The sequence below is a fragment of the Pituophis catenifer genome, unplaced genomic scaffold (genome assembly GCF_029215685.1).
Source record: "Pituophis catenifer annectens isolate HBS135680 unplaced genomic scaffold, rPitCat1.0.hap2 SCAF_15, whole genome shotgun sequence".
NCBI classification, from domain to species: domain Eukaryota; kingdom Metazoa; phylum Chordata; class Lepidosauria; order Squamata; family Colubridae; genus Pituophis; species Pituophis catenifer.
The window spans coordinates 475,704-495,169 of NW_027256895.1; the positions used below are offsets into that span (position 1 = coordinate 475,704).

At 61.8% G+C, this 19,466-nt stretch overlaps 1 protein-coding gene across 1 annotated transcript; it reads right to left on the reverse strand.

The window, feature by feature from the left end:
• Positions 1–714: 714 nt before the first annotated feature.
• KIF1C (kinesin family member 1C) lies at positions 715–19,465 on the reverse strand. Its single transcript, XM_070954637.1, is given in 23 exon segments — positions 715–2,136; positions 2,138–2,302; positions 2,586–3,224; positions 4,423–4,495; positions 4,682–4,862; positions 5,224–5,307; positions 5,685–5,779; positions 5,883–5,962; positions 6,216–6,291; positions 6,994–7,073; positions 7,464–7,639; positions 7,758–7,903; positions 8,039–8,117; positions 8,515–8,596; positions 8,826–8,891; positions 9,016–9,093; positions 9,409–9,520; positions 9,752–9,930; positions 10,007–10,072; positions 10,265–10,444; positions 10,571–10,647; positions 11,628–11,772; positions 19,384–19,465. Coding segments are annotated over 22 exon segments (3,324 nt in total). The 5' UTR covers positions 11,734–11,772; positions 19,384–19,465; the 3' UTR covers positions 715–1,632.
• Between the last annotated feature and the right edge of the window lies 1 nt (position 19,466).

Here is a 19,466-nt window from a genome sequence, read left to right on the forward strand (position 1 = left end):
GTCCCTGCGCATGGATGAGCCCTGATCTCGAGTGGCAGGTCACTCAGCGCCCACCCACCCCCCACGTTATAGAAGTCAGGCCTTGGTGAACCCCAGACCCTCCCTGTGCAGGGAGAACAATCGCATCATCTTGCCATCCACCCCCAAACCTGGACACCAATCAGGGTGGCATGATGGATGGTACTGAAAGCTGCCAGGATCCGGGCTGAGTTGGGGCCACCTGGGTCTACAGGCCCAGGAAATGTCATTCGGGATCCCCTTGAGCTGCAAGGAGACCCTCCCCTGGAAAAACTGAACCACGGCTTCTCTAAAGCAGGGAGCTGCCCCCTCCCTCCAAGCCGCAGCATTTGCTACCCCCACGATCCATTGGCCGCCAGCTGCTCAGGGGGCTCCACCCAGAGAGCTCGCTGCCCCCAACGGCCCTGAGCATCCCCTTCCCTCCCCCAGGACTGGCAGACTCACCCTGGACAGTCCTCACAGGGTCACTGTGCCCCCCTTGCAGATGCTCCTGCCTGCCCCCCATTCCTAGGAGAGGTGGGGTTGCCGTAAACAAGGCAGCTGAGGAGGGTCTGACTGGGAGGGCACCTCCAGACTCAGAATTGGGGGGGGGGGGGTTGTATGTGCTGTAGGGCATCGGGGGGGACGGTGAGATGTGCTTCCGAGGGGGCAGCCTCCCCCAGGCTCCCCACCCCAAAGAGCTGAAGGCAAGAGGGAGGGTGTTGTACCACCTTTATTATTCAGGAACAGGTAGCCAACCCAAGAACACAGCCCCACATCTCCCCCCAAGCACCAAGACCCCAGCTTCAGATGTAGCTGCCCTCACCCCCAGCACAGCCTCCCCCACTGGCAACCTCTAGGGAGTCTTCCATGGGGGGGGGCCTTGGACACCTGCTCCCCCTGAAAGCTGATGCAGCGAATTGGGGGGTGATAATACCCTCAGAAGCGGGGCCCCTCCCTCTCCATCCCCCTTGGCAGGGGGGTCAGGGGTGCCCTAAAGTGGCAGAGTGCGATGGGGAGGGGGGCTCCCATGAGACGTCAATTAATAGAATCAGCAGGAACACGAATATTTGTGCCCTTCCACCCCCCCCCCCCCAAATAGAATGAGGCTTTATACAGCCTTGGGACTGTTGGGGGGGGGGGCTATCAGCAAAGTTTGAAGTTCTGCCTTTTCGCCCCAAGAACGGATTTTGTTTCACACTACATCTGCCCCTCCCCCTTTAGGACCCCTCCCTTTTGCCCCCATTTAGGAGATCAAACAGGTTCATCGTCCCCGACCCACCTACCACACAAAGCAAGGGAAGACCCCTCCACAAGTCCCTGCTGCCCTGGATTCCCCCATCGCCCCCCTAAGGCTGCTCTGGGGTGGGGTGGGGGACTGCAGAATATCCCTGCAGCTGCGCCCAGGCAGGCCCCCATCCTGCCCCCCCACACAGAGGCTGCACCTGGGCCCTACAACTACTACGCCGATGCAAGCAAACGGCAGTGCAGCCCCCCCCCCAAGGACCCCGCAGACTGCAGAGACAGCGTCCTGCCCATCGGGGGCTGTGCTGAGCCACCACCCCTCCTGCGAGAGGGGGGCTCCTCCCCACTGCCCCCTGGAAAAGGGGGTGCAGGAGCAGCCACTTGGCAGAATCACTGAGCGCCGGCATTCTCCTGCTGCAGGTTGGGCGCTGATCTCTGCCGGCGCATGCGGGGTGGGGTGTGGCCCTCCAAGACTCCCGAACGGCGCTGTGGGTAGGGCTGGTGCTGGTAAGGGTAATAGTTATGCTTGCGTGGGGGATGCTGTTCCTGCCCCCTGCCCTTGTTGCGCCTGCCCCGTGGCCCCCCTTCCAGGGAGTGGCGCCGAGTGGGCTGCTTCGGTGGCGCAGTGGGACTGCCGTGGTTGTTGGGGCTGGGGGCCCGAGGCGTCTCCTCAACGGGGGGCCCTTCCTTCTCCTCGCCCACCATGAAGGCGGTGCTGGGCCCCCACGAGTAGCGGTGCTGCGGGTTGCTCTTGAAGGGGAAGCGGAGCTTGCAGTCCTGCGGGGGGATGAAGCGGCTGGGCCCCCGGCGCTGTTGTGGCTGCTGCGGCTGCAAGTTCTGCAGGCGCAGCTGCTCTTGGCGGAGCCAACGGAGGCGCCCCCGGCGGAAAGCGGGGGTCCTTCTTCATCAGGCGGGAGACCCGGTCGCAGGGCAAGGACCCCTCTTCTTCCTGGGGAGTCATGGCATCCCCCGAGCCCCCGGTCTCCCCCTCGGCCACAAAAGCTCGGCCCTCCTGTGCCAACAGCAGCGACTGCCACTCCTGCTCCAGCTCTTCGTCTTCCTGGGGGGGCAGAGAAATGGGGAGATGGCAAGGGGGGTCTGGAGGAAGGGTACTTCTTCCCCGGAGTGGGTCAGGCCAGACACAAGGTGGGGAGGAACTACGTGGGGTGTGAGGGACGCTTGGCCAACCCAAGACTCTACACAAGAACAAGTGGGTGTTTTAGTGAGGGACACCAAGGGTGTGCGGTGTCTTCAAGCAAGCCAGAGTTACACCCCCATGGCACAGCAGGAGGGGTAAATGGGCCTTGGGGAAACCCTGCTGCCCACCTGGGCATGTGCTCTACCTGGGGCGAGACCGGGATGACCTGCTCCATCTTGACCACCCGGTCTCGCAGTGACCGGATCTCTTCGTCCTTCATGTTGTTCTGGATCTTCACTTCCTGCAGAATGTCCGTCAGCTTGTCAATATGTGCCCGGAGGTCGCTGACTTCCACGCCTGGTGTGCTGACCCGGGTTTCCGTGTTCCCAGGTGCTGGACTGCCTCCTGTGGGGCCCTCCGACTCGCCCACGCCCACTGTGTCCCAGATGTCCCTGGCCACGGCGCGCCAGCTCTCACGCTCGTTTGTGTCGCGCCGGCCGTAGAGACGGCAGAGTTCCTTCATCTTGACGATGCTCATGGCCTCGATCTCCTGACGGGAGTGCCGGAAGTCGTTGAGAGCCACTTCGTAGCAGATCTCCTTGACTGCCTGCATCTTGAGGTCAGCCAAGGTCAGCCAGCGGGGGTCCTTGGCCGCCCGTCTGCGCTGCGGGATCTGGTACACCCGTAGCGGCTCCCGCTTCTTGCCTGAGCTGGGCAGGCCGCAGCGGCGCACAATTGTCTGCACTTTGGTGGCCGGCAGCTTCTCCCGCAGCGAGGAAATGAGACGCCAGCTCTCCTCACACGAGCGCTTGTCCGAATCGTCGCCACTGTCCGAATCTGCATACTGGGAATTGAGGGGAGGGGTGTTCCAGGTCAAGTGGTTCCAGCAGAAACAGACATTAAACACAAATTACTCCTTCACTTACAACCACAACTAAGCTCACAATTTCTTACTGAGACAGTTGTTACGTAGGTTTGGTCCAGTGGTGGGTTCTACCGGTTCGCCCTGGTTCAGGCTCCGCCCACCTGCCCGGACATCATCATGGGTGCTCTGCACACGCCCAGAAGCACCACGTGCGCTCCCGATTCCGAACCAGTAGCAAAGGCAAGTGGGACTCACGACTGGTTTGGCCCCATTTTACAAAATCTCTTGCCACAGTTCTTAAGTGAATCACTGCAGTTAAATTAGCAACGTGGCTGTATAGTGAATCTAGCATTGATTTTGTGTGGCAGACGACCATAAAAGGGAATCGACTGACCATCGTAAATATGAAGCAGTCACCGAGGGTCTGAATTCTGACCACGTGACCACAGGGACTCTGCAAGGGTTGTGTGGGAAATGGTCCTAAGTCCCTTTTTTAGTACTATCCGTCCGTTTCCGTTCCCACAGAGAGGGTCTCCTTAGGGTGCCATCAGCCAAGTTATGTCGGCTGGCGACACCCAGGGGGAGGGCCTTCTCTGTGGGAGCCCCAGCCCTGTGGAATGAACTGCCCCCGGAAATATGTAAGATCTCCGACCTCCGGGTGTTTCGCTGCGCACTGAAGACCCTGTTGTTCCGCCAGGCAGGGCTGTCAACATAATAATTTTAAATTGGGGTATTTTAATTTTTGGGGTTTTAAATCGGCCAAATTTATTTAATTATTTTAATTTTTAATCATTGTTGTGTCCTGTGTTTTTAAATTGGCTGTACACCGCCCTGAGTCCTTCGGGAGAAGGGCGGTATAGAACTAAAATAATAATAATAATAATAATAATAATTATTATTATTATTATTATTATTATTATTACTACTACTACTACTACTACTACTACTACTATTACTATCGTAACTTTGAATGGCCACTAAATGAAAGATTGTTAAGTCAAGAACTACCTGTAATGCATTGTACAGATAGTCCTTAACTTATGACCACAACTGGTGCTGTCATTAATTGAGTCACGCCCGATTTTATGACCTTTGTGCTGTGGTTGCAAGCTGTCATTAAGCAAGCCTGGCTTTCCCCACCGAGGCTGCTTGGGAGGCCCCGAACACAGCCACGTACCAGCCTCTGCTGCTCCAGGATCAAGTCCGCTTCCTCCTTCTCTCGGCGGTATTGCGTCTCCAGGTCCTGCAGCCTGACCCACAGGGGGCAAAGCCGGACGTTCAGATGGGGACACTGAGCAGCTTCAGCCACACAGAGCCCTCCAACCCCCGTCCCCAGGGCCCCACCTCCAGAGCGGGGTCAAAGCCCCCACCCAGGCCTTGGAAAGGAAAACAGCCCGAGGAGGGGCTGAGAAAGCAGGGCCCACAGCTTCACCCACCTCTTCTCCATCTCCAGCTTGATGTCGATGCCCTGCTTCTCCAGCAACTCCCTCTGGGCGAAGTTCCAGTCCACGGGCTCCGCCTGGCCCTCGGGGGGCAAGCTGCGCTCCCGCTCCAGCCGGGCCTGCTCAGGGTGGTTGAAGCGGAAGACGTGGTTCTTGCCCATCACCACACGGTTGCCTGATCGGGGAGCAAGGCGAGTAGGGGGAGGTCAGCTCTGGAAGGGGAGGCTTCAATCACAGCAGCAGCTCCAGGGACCGTGGAGGAAGCGGGGGTGGGTGGCCCCGGCACATCCAGCCCCTCCCCTTTCCCCCTTACTTAGGCTGGCTGCCCACAGAAAGGACCCCCAAGCAGCGAGGGGGCCACCATGGGCCCTTTGAGGGGGAATCTCCCAACCAATGAAGGAGTTTTGAAAGCCACACAACCCTCGGAGCAAAGGTAAAGGAGGGGCTTTGAGGCTGCAGCCTCCTTCGCTCGAGGCCCCAGCTGGAGATGCTCTCGGCAGCCCCCTTCCCTGGGCAGGATGGCCCCCCAGCAATACCTGATCGCAGCACCTGGGGCTCCATCACCTGCTTCCCGTTGATGTACGTCTCAGCCCCTCTGCACGGCTCTAGGGTGACCACGACTGCGGAGGAGACAGGCAGGGATCAGGGCCGGGGCCCTCGGGAGGCAGCCCACACCTGTGGGGCTGAGGAAGAGCCGACCGTGCCCCAGGCTGCCCTTGAGCGACACTGGTCCAAGGGACATTCTAAGTGCCAGGCATGGAGAAGAGTGGGTGGCAGCTGGACCTTGGGGCGGGCAGGATGGTGACCGGGATTCCTCCCTGCCCCCCGCAATCCGGTAAGACACCCAAAGAAGGCAATACCTGCTGCTGCCTGCTGCCCCGTGGCTGGGCCCCCCTGCTCCGGGCAAGCACAAAGAGAGGGGAGAGGAGACTTGGTTATCCTGACCGCCTCTGGCAGTCACACCGGAGGGAGGAGCTGCGCCTGTCCCGAGCCTCACCTTCTCCCGACTCGCAGGTGACGCTGCGGAAAACGCAGTGCTGCTCCTGAATGAACTGCCCGCTCAGCCGGATGTCCGCGTTCTGCTGGCCAACTCTAGGCGGGAGAGTGGAGACGATCAGGCCCGCTGACCTCGCCCTGTCCGCCAGCTGGGAGACCAGCCCTCTGTCCATCGGCGCCAGGCATGGCGCAGCCTCACCTGGTGACGCCGTCTTTGAGGTGGTAGAGCAGGCACTCTGACATCAGGGGGTCCTCGTTCAGGTTCACCAAGTGGGGAGTCTGGGGAGGGCAGAGACGGGCATCAGCGTGGGGCACAGTCTCCCCCTGGCCCAGCTGGACCTTCCTGCCCGTTTGCAGGGCTGGGACCCTGTGTAGCCAGGCTTGGGGTGGAGGTGGAGGGGGGCTGCTTTTGTAGGTGCACAAGGCAACACTTTTGGGGCTGGTGGGGGGGGGGAGATTCTCCACAGGGCAGACTCCCAAGGAGTCCATTCTAAGTGGCCGCACTCTGGCACACCTTGCACACAGAGCTTACCTTCTTGGGGGAAAAGACCCCAACGGTGCCCCCGTCCTCTCGAAGAGCCACGCCCATCTCTGCTAGGAGAGCTTCTCTGCAGCAAAGACAAGAGACCCCTGCCACTGAGAGCCCCTGGCTGGGTCACTGGGAGAGCTACAGGCCTGGGGCCGTTGATCTCGTTATAAGGATCTTGCGAGACCCGGCCACGAATTGGAGGGCCTGCGGTTTAACGTTTTTCAAGTTTTTAATGTTTTTCTTTTTAACATTTTTTATGGGATTGTTCGCATTGTTTTATTCTTTGTTGTAAGCCGCCCAGAGTCCCTTGGGAGTTGGGCGGCATAGAAATGCGACAAAATGCATACATACATACATACATACATACATACAGACAGACAGACAGACAGACAGAAAGTTTGCCTGGGGCACCTCAGGGGTCCTGGGCAATGGAGCTTCTGCTTGAATGAGCACCAAAACCATCGCTGGGGAAGTGGCAAAGCTACGGCTCAACCTGTCAGAGCCGGCAGCCGGCAGCTTCTCCCGCAGGGAGGACATGAGCAGCCAACTCCCCCCGCCGGGGCTTCTCTGAGGCATCACCAACCGTGCACAGCGGACGATGGCAGCTCAGATGCCCCCCGAGGACTCCCCTGGCAACCTGATGCCTTTGGGCCCTTATTGCCCCCCCACCCCCCAGGAAGGAAGCTGCAAATAAACCTGCAGCCCACTGAGCAGGCCCTCCAGGGTCTCCCTGGCAAAACTGGAGCACAGAGGCGGGGGGGGGGGCGGCACCTGCACTCACCTCTCCATCCGCATGGCCTCCGTTTTCCGCAGTTTTTCCTCCCAGGTTTCATTCAACTCTGCAATGATCCTCTCGGTCTCCTACAAGGGGGGGAGGAGGTCACGTGGGTCCTGAGAAGCAGCCCCTCTGCCCAAGCTCCCGTCGCTGGGCAGAAGGAGGGGACTGGCTGTGCTGCAAGGGGGGGGGGGAGGGATCTGAGCCACAGCGGCTGCCTCTGTATCGCCAGGGAGGATGAGAAGCCACCGACAAGGGCTGGGCTGCTGTGGCTGTGGAGGATGGGGCGGCCTTTGGTAGCCAGGGAGCCTTGGGTGGAGGCTGCTCACTGCTGGGAAAGGGCCCCTCAGAGGGCAGAGACCGGAGGGTCCCTGATATCAGAAACCAGGCAAAGGGAGGGCAGCCTCCCTGCCGGGGAAGACCCTGGGCGCTTGTGCCCCAGAGGGAAACTGGGGCACGAGCAGAGGGCCCCTCACCTGCAGCCTCTCCATGGCCTCCTCCGTGCACAGCATCTGCTCCTCAGAGTCCGGCAGCTGCAGCTCCAGCTCCCCATTGAGGGCTATGGGTTCCAGCAGGAGGGAGGAGGGGGCCATTGAGGCAAAGGGCGCACTGGGAATGCTCTGTCCGCCGCCTGGATCGGCCGACTCGGGCCCTGCAAAGACACAAGCCGAGCGATGGACGCGTCTCCCGGCTTCCACCAAACCCTCACTTGTTCCCTCCGCCTGCCTCGCACTGGCCACCACCTCCTCTGCACCCAGAGCTGCCCCTACCTGAGAAGCAGGCGCCCGAGAGTCCCTGGGCGGAGAGGAGGTCCCGCAGCCTGGCCACCTCCTCCTTCAGCTCACGGATGAGCCGGGCGTTGGGGTCCTCGTTGATGATGGCGTTACAGCGGATCTGCTTGGCACGGTCGGCGTAACTGGGGCAGGAGGAGACGGGCACTGAGACAAGGGGGGCCTGGGGGGAAGGGCCGGGCCTTGGCATGGATCTTTGCCACAAGGGGGCCCCTCTCCACATTCCCCGACTCCCCTCCGGGGTCCCCCTTCTCACTCACCGGAGGGTGCTCAGCGTCTCCTCATAGTTGATGTCGGCTGGGCTGAGGGCGGCGATCATGGCCGTGCGGGAGTTTCCTCCTGGAGAAGGGAGGAAGCGGAGAGGAAGAGACCCGGCTGCCTTCTCTCTCCCCCCCCCCCACAGGAGTGGAAAACCGGAAGTCCCTCTGCCCGTCAACCCTTAACAAGCACTCTTTGTGCCTCTGAGCTTCTGCTGAAGCCTTTGGGCTGGGGAGAATCTGGAGAGCTCTAGCCAAGACATCCAGAGGGGGGTTACAGATAAGGGGGGCCCTCCCCTCTTCTGCCTGGCCAAGGCTTGACCAGACCTTCCCTTCCCTGCTTTGGCTGAGCTGCTGCAGAAGCCTGTTTTCCCGCTTTCCTGCAGGAGCCCCTAACTACATGTCCCATGGTGCCCACTCATAAAAGAGTGTGTCTGTGTGTGTGTCCAGGCCTCCTCAGGTGTTGCTGAGCTACTCACCCAAGTTCTCCTTCAGCAGCCAGGTGAGCACCGAATCCCGGTAAGGGATGAATTCGGATTTCTTCTTCTTGTGGTTGCTTTGCTGGGAAGGCAGGAGGGGAAGTGAGCCGGGGAAAGGGGAAAAGGGTCCCCCAGGGCGGAGAGGAGGGAAACGCACCCACAGAACCTGCCATGTCTACCCTCGCTCCCAATGTCTCCAGCCAAGCACCCAAAGCCCTTGTCCCATCTCTCGGTCCAAGTCCCCCACCCTCTGTCCCCAAAGCACACCCCCACACCCCCACAATCTCTGAAGGAGCCCGGCGCTTGCTCACCATCTCGGCCAAGGCGGAGATGACCTTGCCCAGGGTGGTCAGGGATTTGTTGATGTTGGCGCCTTCCTGGAAAAGTGGGCGTAGAAGAGATTCCACACTTAGCCCCATGGACATGGAGAAAGGACGGAGCTCGCGCTGCCCACCCACCCGCCTGAGACCCAGGAGACCCGGCCCAACTCTGCCTTCTTGCCTTGAGCCTCATGCCCTTCGCGCCTGACGAGTCCGCTCGCTCGCTGCCCGCCAGGTCCACCAAACTGATCTTGCTAACCTGGGGAGAAGGGGAGGGGGCACAGGGTGAGGACTGGAGTCCCCCGGGGGCTGTCTTCAGGGGTCCCAAATTGATGCAGCAAGAGTTCCCCCGTGCTGACTGACCCCGGCCATGCAGCCACAGATCAATGCTCCTTCCCACCAGAGCCCCCGTGTGGGAAGGCCACCAGTGTCAGGCAAGCACGCAAACCAGCTGGACTCCATTAGAAATACCCATCCCACCTCGAGGGTCTTAAAGGGGCCCCTCCAACCTTGGGCACCTCATGGGAGACCCCCGCAGGTGGGCCCACCTCCTGGACGAGACCGGCCCTCCCACCTTCTCAGCGTCCAGGTCCGTGAGTTCATCATGCCGGCGCTGGGTGAAGACGATGGTGAAGACGGCGTGGGAGCGGCTGCTGGTTTCGTTCATATTGGTTGCAGCCACAGTCCTGGGAGGGCAAATCAGTGAAGGGGGGGTTGCGTTTCTTTCCTGGAACAGCCACCGATTTGGGATCGCTTGGTCCCATTCCAGGACTCCCCCATGCCCTGCCTTTGGAGCAGCCCCCCGTACAGGCCTGGGCACTGGCTGTCTGGGTGGCTGTGGGAGGAGAGTGGAGGAGGAAGGCCCTCCTTAGCCCAGGGCCCAGACACCCCCAGCCCCCCCACCGGCAGGGGCTCACCTGGCTTTATTGCCGCAGTCCATGAGGTCGGCGATGTCCTCGAAAGACGTGACGGCCAGCTTGGAGAGGCCCTCCACATACGGCCCCATGATGGGGTGCTCACGCACACGCAGGTTCCCACGGCTTTTGGGGCTCAGGAGATCCCGCACACGCTCACAGTAGATCTCCATGTAGCTCACCTGGGGAGAAATGGGGGGGGTTTCAGACTGAGGATCGTGGGGTGGGAGTGAGGTGGGGGACAGCTGCCCAACGTACCTCCACAGAGCAGGACAGGGAGGGCGACGCTTCCTCGGCCACTCGGAGGAAGAGGTCTTCACAGAGCTGGAGGGAGAGAGGGGGGGTCAAGGCTGGGCAGGTTGCCTCCCCTCCCTCCTTAGCCCCACATCCCAGCGATGTAAGATGGCGGAGGGGTTGAGGGGCTGCAGGCCGGGGAGAAGCAACTCGTGGCAAGGCGGCTGTGAAGCGCCTCCCCTGCCGGCTCCCGAGGGCAGCCGCCTCCTCCGCTCCAGGCACCTGAGGGATGATGCCCTGCTGGCCCTTCTCCTGCTTGCCCATCATGGTGTACGACTTGCCGGCCCCCGTCTGCCCGTAGGCAAAGATGCAGACGTTGTAGCCCTCAAAGGCGTGGAGCAGCATCTCCTCCCCTATGTCCTTGTAGACCTGGTGCTGGGAAGCGAAGTGGGGGTCGTCCTCCTGCAAGAGAGGTGGGGTGCCTCACGTGGGGTGCCGGACGCGGCTGGCCCCGTCCAAGGAGGGGGGGAGGGAGGGACCCCCACGCAGGACAGCCAAGCGCAGCCGTCTCCCCACAGCGACACTCACCGAGGTGTGGGACCAGTAGGAGTAATCGAAGGTGAAGCTCTTGGGGGCGTCCTTGGCCTGCTTGGGGTTGGCAATGCCTGCGAGGAGGAGAGAAGGGGAGCCCCTCTGCCACATCCGCAATGGCAAAGGCAGCCCTGGCGGGAGGACACGGCTGCCTTCAAGCACCAGAGGAGGCTCTGCTGGGAACCCGGCTTCAACTGCCTGGGCAACCAGCAGCTGCATCTGGAAGGCTCACAGGCCAGGCAGGGGGGGGGGGGGCTGCTTTGGGCTAGGATACCCAAGTGGGCAAGTGAGCCAGCTCCCACCCTCACCCAAGTGGGCCCTGCCTGCCTCTCTGGCAGGAGCGCAGCCCATTCAGGCATGGAATCGGGGGCCTTTCCTCACAGCAGCCAAGCCGGTTGTGAGAGGCGAAAGGAGGGTAGGATGGGACTCGAGGCCACGAGCCGCCTCCCTCCTCCACTGATGCCACTCCTTAACAAGTCAGAGGTAGACTGCCATTGAACCTGGAGGCTCTTATTCACAATCGCTTAGGCTTTGGAAGCCAAGCAGAGCGTCAAGGCTGCCAGCTACGTCTGAAAGTTATTTGCCCGGGGCCCTTTCATCACAGATACCCCTCCAGGGTGAAATGCTACTGGTTCGCACCGGTTCGGGCAAACAGGTGCTGATAAAAAACTACGGGTTCAGGTGAACCGGTAGTTAAAAAAAGCTACTGGTTCCTCCAAACCGGCATTTTCGACAATCAGCTGCGCCACGCGGTTTATATTCGCTAGAAAGCAGGAAATCCTCCTTTCTAGCAAAGCTAAATCACGGCACAGCCCTTCCCCCCCCCCCGCTGGTCTACTTACCTTCCCAAGCCTTTTTCCGTGTGAAGCGCACGTTTGGCATGCACTGTGCATGTGTGTGCGTGCAGCGTGCTTTTGGCGTGCACCGCACATACGCGGGTAGCGAACCAGTGGCAATCCACGGAGGATTTCACCACTGCCCCCCCCAATACCACCCCTGCTATATGGCTTCATCTTGCCCCCTTCGGTCCTTGGGGAGCAGGCGGGAAACTCACAGGTGGTGGGTCCTTGCATCTGGATGACGCAGCTGGCCGCGTGGCTGATCTCTCGGGCGTTGAAGGGCCGCACCCGGACGGCCACTTTGACGGACGCGCCGGCCATCCTGGCTCCCTCTGGGCAGCAGCTGGGGGGGCAGTTTACCTGCCGGAAGAGGAGGGGCAGACGGGGCCCTGAGCTTCTTCCTCCCAGCTCGACTGGGATCAGGCCTCGCACGGGACACTCTGGCTACGCCCCAGGCAAAGGGGGGGGACTGGTTACGCCCCTCTCACTTTGTTCCCATCGGAACTTTCCTGACGCTGACCCTCCGCCCAGGAGGCTCCCCACAACCCACACGCTTCCGAGGGCCAAACGCAGCCAGGCGAACCACATGCCAGGACCGGGCTGGGCCCTTCCCAGGAACCGGCTGGACAACCCGCCCGCCCCCACTGCACACACACCCATCCTCAGGAAACGCAGCACACACCCCCTCCCCATTTGGGTCACTGAGCAAAAACCTCCAGGCGGTGCAAGCGTCTGGGTGTGGTTGTGTGTGCGTGCGCGCGCACTTGGCTCCACCTGGCCCTGGCAGTGGTACGGGGGATGACGGAGCAAAACCCAGAGACCCCCCCCAAGGCCCTTGGGAAATGCACCCCAGGATGGTGGCTGCCCGTGTCTTGGCTTGACACGAAACCATGGCAGCGCATGGTGGGTTACGGCTTAAAACTGGTGGGGAGGGGGATTCAGCATTCAGGAGATGCCAAATCCCACCGAGGAAGGAGGTCAGCAGTGCCAGGCCCCCCGAAAGACCAAGCGAGCGTCTCATCTGAAGACCGACAGGGGCCCCCTTCCTTCTCTCCAAAACCCTCCAACGCCAGAGGGGAGGCAGGCAGCAGGGGCTGGCAATCCCTGCAGAGCCTCTTCTCAGGGTTAGGCCTGCTGAGGGAAGAGGGGCCTGTTGCCAGGGCCCCCCCAGATTCCCTCAGGAAAAGCCAAAGGCCTCATTTGGGGCCAGCCTTTCCTGCCTGGAGGCCTTCAGGGGGCCGAGGGGGGGGTTGCTGTGCAAGCAGATACTGCCCCGGAACGGCCTGACCTGCTCGGCCCGCTAAGGAAACCCTTCCAGGCAGCAGAGGGGAGGGCAAACCCAGCTTGGAGCCCAGGAAGACGCGGCTGGATCACGAAGCTTGGTCCACTCTAACCTTTTTGAAGATCGGAGAGCAGCTGGAGGGTGGGGGGGGGAGATGGCTGGGGTGGGGTGGGGGACAGAGACGACCATCCCTGTCCCGGCCAGAAATCATACAGGGAGGCCCAGGCTTCTCCTCCTCCTTGCAATCCCCCTCCCCCTGCCCCAGAGCCCCCCTTTTCTGGAGCCTGCGCCTAAGAAGCACCAGCCGCCTCCCAGGCCTGTCCTCTAAGCAGTAGATTGATGGGTGGAGAAAAGAGGTGGGGGTTCCATCGTAACCCCCCCCCCCCGTCTCCCCAGAGAGGCCGGTGCCCAGGCACCAGCCCCACACCAAGGGAACAGCCGAAAGGCCCCTTCCTTTCTGAGCTCACTGAGTGGGCAGCTCCAGCTTTGCAAGGGCCCCAGCCGGGGGGCTCTAGCACTCGCCACTCCAGGCCTCTGCACACCCGAACGTGGCCCCAACCAGAAGCCCCCACCTCCATCAACACCAGACCCCGTGTGGGCGCCTGACGGCCCTCCGCTTTGGGCAGGGACGGGGCCACAGCCGTGACGTCAAAGGCTTCCCTGTCAGCCTAAGCCATCTCGGGCCACCCCAGCATCGGCCTCTTCCTGGCCGAGGACCAACACGCAGGAAAGGGAGAGCCCGTCCAAGCAGCGGCCTCCTTTGTGAGCCGGATATCTGTGGAGTTTTCCCCCTGCCTGGAATTGGGGATGAATGCCAGGTAACCATGCCGGCTGCTCACCACTTGCTTCTGCTCAATGGACCCCCCCCCCTCCATGGCCCCGCAATTTCCCCCCCCTCCAGGAAGAAGGGAGCAGCTGCTTCCTTGGGAGGGGAGCCAGCCCCCTCCCCCTCAGCCAGGAGGTGGGGCAGCAGGCAAGGAGAAAGGACACCGTCTGGGGACCCCGACCGGACATATCCGTTTCCTTCCCTCCCACGGCCCTTTATGAACCTCTTCCTGGAAGCCCAAAGCGCCCCCCCCAGCTGGATGGGCCCCAAGGTCCCCCCTTTTGGCCAGCCAGGTGTCCTAGGAACCTGCTCAGGTCAGGCTAGATCCTTACCCTGAGCCACTTCCACATCCTCCCCCCCCCTTGCCCCACAGGTCAGCCAGCTGCCCCAGCAGGCACTGATGAGGGTCCCCAGGGGTGGGGCAGCAGCGGCCTCTTCCGTAAAGCTGCCACGGCAGTGCCGGTGCCCCCTTCTATGCACATCCGGCCTAAGGGCCAACCGTCCAGCGACTCAACGGCCCAGAGCCCCAGCTGCATCTTCCACAGCCCCACTGACCCTCACGGTTCCTTCTGCAGACCTCCTCCCTCCCTCCCCCCCTCCCCAGGATTGTGGGGGAGCCCATGACACCAGCCCCAGATGTGGGCTATGCGCCCTGCCACCATGCCAACATTGTCACAGAATTCTTGCCAGAAACCTACAACCACTGCCAGTCAAAATCACCCTCGGGAAGTTGGGGTGGTGCCCATGCCAACCCCACCCTCTTGCCACTGATTTGCTGCCGGGAGCTTCCAAGGTCGCTGGGGGCTTCCCTGCCCCATTTGCAGGTCTCCCTCTTCCCCAGATCGCTGACTTCCCCCCATTGTGCAGAGCCCTCCCACCCCAGCTGCACTTCCTGCGCACAACCGAGCCTAGATAAACACCAGCCCGGCCCTCGCCTGGCAGGACAGGCTGGGTGAGTCACAGCGATGCCAGGCCTGCGGGGTCCAGGGGCAGGAGGCCCGACTGCCTTCTGCCGAGAGGTCTGGACCCCCTCCCAGACCCCCTCCCAGGAACCTCCCCAAGGCTGCCCCCCAGCCTTGAACCCGGCCGCAGAATCAGTCGGGGTCTGCCAGGTGCCAACTGGGGTCTCCGCCTGGGAGTGGCCTCTGCCCCCCCCGCTGTGGGTGTGGAGCGCAGGACCCCAGCGCCCCTCCTCCCACAATGTGAGCCCAAGGGCATCAGAGCCAGCCCGGGGGCCGAAAAACAAGCCTCTTCGCTCACATGACGGCTGATGACAGCGAAAAATCAAATTATTTTTAGCCGAGACAGCTGTTCCCTGGCAACCGAGGCCTGGAAGAAAGAGGGAGCACCGGCTTGGAGCCTCCTTTTCCACGGCCCCAGGCACACCTACGCACACCCGGGTGCCGCAAGAGACGTGGGCCCTTGCACAAGCGCCCCGTTCAGGGAAGCCCCGCCCACCCGTGCCCAAGCGCCACTGAGGGGCCTTTCTGCTGGGCACTGAGATGAACGGGCCCTCCCCGGCCTCATGCCCCCCAGCCAAACCGGCCAGGAGCCAGGCCCAGCTGGCAGCAGACGGGGGCCTCCACCTGGGCTGCTTGGGGGCGGGGGGGGGGGGCGACTGCCAAGATAAGAAGCAGCCGGGGGGCAAAATATTTTATTCATGTCTGCTTCTCACAGGGAGGCTCCAGAGCGTCTTGCCGGGCTAAACAGAAGCCGGAGTTGCCGAATGTGCCCTTGTGCAGACAATCCAGTTGTGTCGGGTGTGAGTCAGGCTTCCCGATTGGGAGCTCCTGGTTCTTCTGGGTTCCTCCCAGCCCTTTGCCCCCTGAGGCTGGGAGGAAGGTCTGCACAGGGGGGGAGGGGGCATGTGAGAAGAGGTTGCTGCTACCCCCCCCCTTCCTCAGCAGTCTCCTCCTTGCAGGCCTCTCTTGCCCTCTGCCCCCCCCCCGAGGAAGAGGCTTTGGGGCACAAGAGGGAACCGCTTGAGACCCACCTGGGTTCCCTGGCAGCAGAACTGCCCTCCTCTCAGTGCCCTCCTGCAGTTCGGGGCAGAGGGGCAAATGCGGCCAGCAGCTGCTCACAGGAGCTGATCTTGGCCTGCCCATTTCTGCCAACTGCCCCTCTTCCTCCGAGGCAAGCCGAGTCCCTTCGCTGCCACCCACCCCACAGCAGAGGTAGGACTGAGGCTAACTTCAGCCCCCCCAGCTCCCTCCCCCGAGAAGCCAGGCAACCAGAAGGGACAAGCAAAGGTGGTGGGGGGCAAGTCAAGCCATGCCAATCTGCCCAGGTTTCCATCAGGAACTCTGCTTCCCTGCCCCCCAAGACAGATGGCACAGCTTTGGCAAGTATTAAATAAGCCCCTGCCCTTGCAAAGACCCCAGCCCCCAAAGCTGTGGGATCCTCATCCTGGGTTGGAAAACACCCCCCAGCTCTTTCTCCCCCTCCCCCCCCCCCGCTCTGGGGCCCCAAGGGCTTCTCAAGGCCTCTTGGAGGGCACTGCCAGGCTGCGTCTTGCTTTCCCCCTTCAGCCCCAGGAGCAGGGCTGAAATGCTCCCGGTTCGGACAGGATCACACGATCTGGTAGCGATGGTGGCGGGTGGTTCGGAGAACCGGTAGCAAAAATCCCTGCCCCCCCCCCATGCCCAGCTGAGCCGCGCGATCATCAGAGGCTTTTTTTTTTACCTTTAAAAGCATTTTTTCTACAACCTCTTCCAACGAAAAACTGCTTTTGAAAGTAAAAAAAAAAGCCTCTGATGATCGCAGAGCTCAGCTGGGATAGTCAGAGGCTTTTCAAACCATTTTTTTTCTGCAATCTCTTGGCCGAAAAGGTGGTTAAAAAAAATGTTTTGAAAAGTCTCTGACGATCCCAGCTGAGTTGCCTGATCGGCAGAGGCTTTTCAAAGCATTAGAAAAAATGCTTTGAAAAGTTAGTTTTTTTAAAAAAAAAAGTTGGCCACGCCCACCCAGCCACATTACCCCCACTACCACCAAGCCACGCCCACAGAATCGGTAGTAACAAATTTTACATTTCACCCCTGCCCAGGAGGGGAAAGTGGCCCCTCCCCTGCCTGTGGCCCCTGAGCTCCGTGCTGCCACTGGCTGTGACCGACCCACACAACCGCCCGCCTGCCGGGCAAGCGAGTGAGCGACTGTCCTTTCCCAGAGAAAGCCGACTGTGTGCCAACCCAGAGGGAGCTCACAATCCCTTGGCTATTCTGGCCCCTCACCAGACAGAGCCATGGATGCGAGGAAGCCCCCTCCTCCTCCTCAGGCAAGTTCCCCCATCTGACTGATCCCCAGCGAAGCTCTTGGGGCACAACACAAAAACGGGTGCTTGGCACTACGGCCTCTTCCCACGCTCCCCTTTCCCTCCTGCCCTGTTCAGGTGCACCAGGGAGACTCAGCCACCGGGGGGGGGATTCCAGACCTCCCCCCTCCTTTGGGGCAGATGGCTGAGCCTGCAGAACAAAGTCCCACATGCTGAAGCTGGCCAGCTTCTGCCAGTCTGGCTCACTGGGGGTGGGTGGGGGGTGCCAAGGATTCAGACCACTCTGGGGCCCTCAGCCTGTGGGGGAGCCTGCCAGGCAACCAAGGGGGGGGCAGTAAGACTTTAATTGATGCTTCTCCACCCCGAGTTCTGCTAATCCCTGTAATCACCTGCCAGGCAGGTAGGAAACAGGGACACGCCCTCTGGAAGATGCCCCAGCCCCTTTGCTCTGGCAGGAAGGGGCACTGATAACTTCTCCCCCCCCCCCATGGAGGGCCAGGCAGTCCCCACGGAGAGGAGAGCGAGCGTCCCCCAAAGCGGAAGGAGGCTCTTAATCCCCGATTTTGCTCAGCTAAATTACAGGGCGAGAGGCCCTTTGATGCCAGTTACTGGTAAGTGAAGGAAGGGCTATGATCAGGCACGGGACCCCTGCAGAGAGCTGGAAGCTGGCGTGCCAGGACAAGTGGCAGCCCAGGCATGGCAGAGGAGGAGGGAGGGGCTGCTGAGCCCCTCAAGGAAGGCAGACCATCCGAGAGCCGAGCTTGCAGCCATTCCTCCCTGTTATCAGCAGGACTGAGGCGGGCAAAAGGCAGGGCAGCGCCTGGCTGTCAGTGGGCCAGAGCCCGTCTCTCCCTCTCCTGCCCCTGGAGGATTCCTACAATACCTAACTAGCATCTGACGGAGGCGCTAAGGAATCCGGCCCTTCGGAAGGGAGCAGCCCTCCTCCTCCTCCTCCTCCTCCACTGGCGAAGGCAGGGCAGAGAGAAACCGGGACCCTTCCGTGGAGGTGGAAAACCTTGCAAATCAGAGTCTCCCCTCACTCTCTTGCAATTTGGGGGGGGGGCAATGGCTGCATCTGGCCTCGATCCCACTGGCCAAGACAGGCCGGAAATCTGGACAAGGTTCTCCCAGCACAACGGGTGGAGTGGTCAGAGGCGACAACGGCCTCCCTGGCTGGGTCTCCCTGCTGTGAAATGTCACACAGTCCCAGAGCAGGGCAAAAGTCAACACACACACACACACACACACACACACACACACACGCCCATGTTTTGATCTCAGCTTTCTGACAGCTCCAGAGGGGAACCCAAACTGCCGGGAAGGGCAGAGAGAAGGGCACGGCTGCATTCTTGGCTGATTCAGCCTCAGACGCAGCTCTCAAAATTGCTGCTTTGCGCCAACCAGCCCCGAGAGCGGATCTCGGCACACGGGGCAAGCGGAGAAGTGGGGGGGCTGCTGAGCGGCAAAAGCGGCAGCAGTGGGTCACGAAACGGTCACCACATTTCCAGGTCTAATGGCACAGCCGGCATTTACACAGGAGGCCGAAAAGGAAGGGCACCCAAAGCCCAGGGAGCTGGCAATCAGGGCAGCGTCACGAGGGTCCCTTCCCTTCCTCAGGGCAGCTCTGAGCACCCGGCTGCCCAGCTCAGCCTCATCTACAGCCTCTCGGGATCCCTCCGCCACGTGACCGACCGTGGCCCGTGGACTAGGCTTTGCCCACGTTGGCTCTGCCCAGGGCAGAGGCCGAGGCAAGCCAAGCTCCGGCAAGGTGCCCCAGAGAAGCCTGAATGCCCCAAGGCCAAGCTCAGGGCACTGAAGGTGGGGGGGGGGGGCCTGGGGAGAGTGCCAAAGGCCAGGAGGGCTGCCCTAGATGCAGAAGGGACCGGGTTTCCAGAGGAAGGGGGCAAAACGGCAGCCACAGCAATGCCAGCCAAGTGTGGCCAGGAGGCAGAGCCCAGCTCCTCCAGGCACCTGCTTTCATTGCAAGACCCTCGGATCTGCCACCCAGTTGGCAGGCAGGGAAGGTGAGCTGAAGCAGCCAGGTGGGGGCATTATGGGATGGCCTCCCTCCCTCCCTCCCTCCCTCCCAGATCGGCCTTTGGAGCCCGAGGAGGAGGAGGAGGAGCCGGAGGGGGGAGGGGGGCTCAGCTCATCTTCCCAATGCAAGAGCAGCTCCCCCTCCCCAGAAAGCGCCGGAAAAGCCAAGAGGCAACGCCTGAGCCCTCCGAGGGGGCAGCCCAGCCTCTCCCGAGCCCTGGCACAGCCGCCGGGCGAGCCGCTTCGGGATAGAAGCGGCCGAGGGACCAGCGCTTCTTCCTCCAGGCCGCCCAGGGCGGGATCCGCTGCAGTCCCTCCCCGACGGCCCGGAGAGAGACCCCCTCCCTCCCCTCCCCCTCCCCCTCCCCGCCTGGCGCGCCTCCCGCCCAGCTCAGCCCCTGCAAGCAGCGCCGCGTCCTGCGACCCCCCCCCACCGCCCCCCCGAGGAGGGGGAGGAAGGGGGGGAGGAGGCGACCGCAGCGAGACCCCCTCCCTCCCCTCCCCCACCCGCAGAGTCCCGGGCCGGCCCCCCCAGCGCCCCCTCCGGCCGCCGCCCACCTTCCACGGCCGCCGCCGCTGCTCCCTCCGCTCGGCTGGGCTCGGCGTCCTCGGGCAGCGCCCGGCAGGCGAGGCAGATGCCG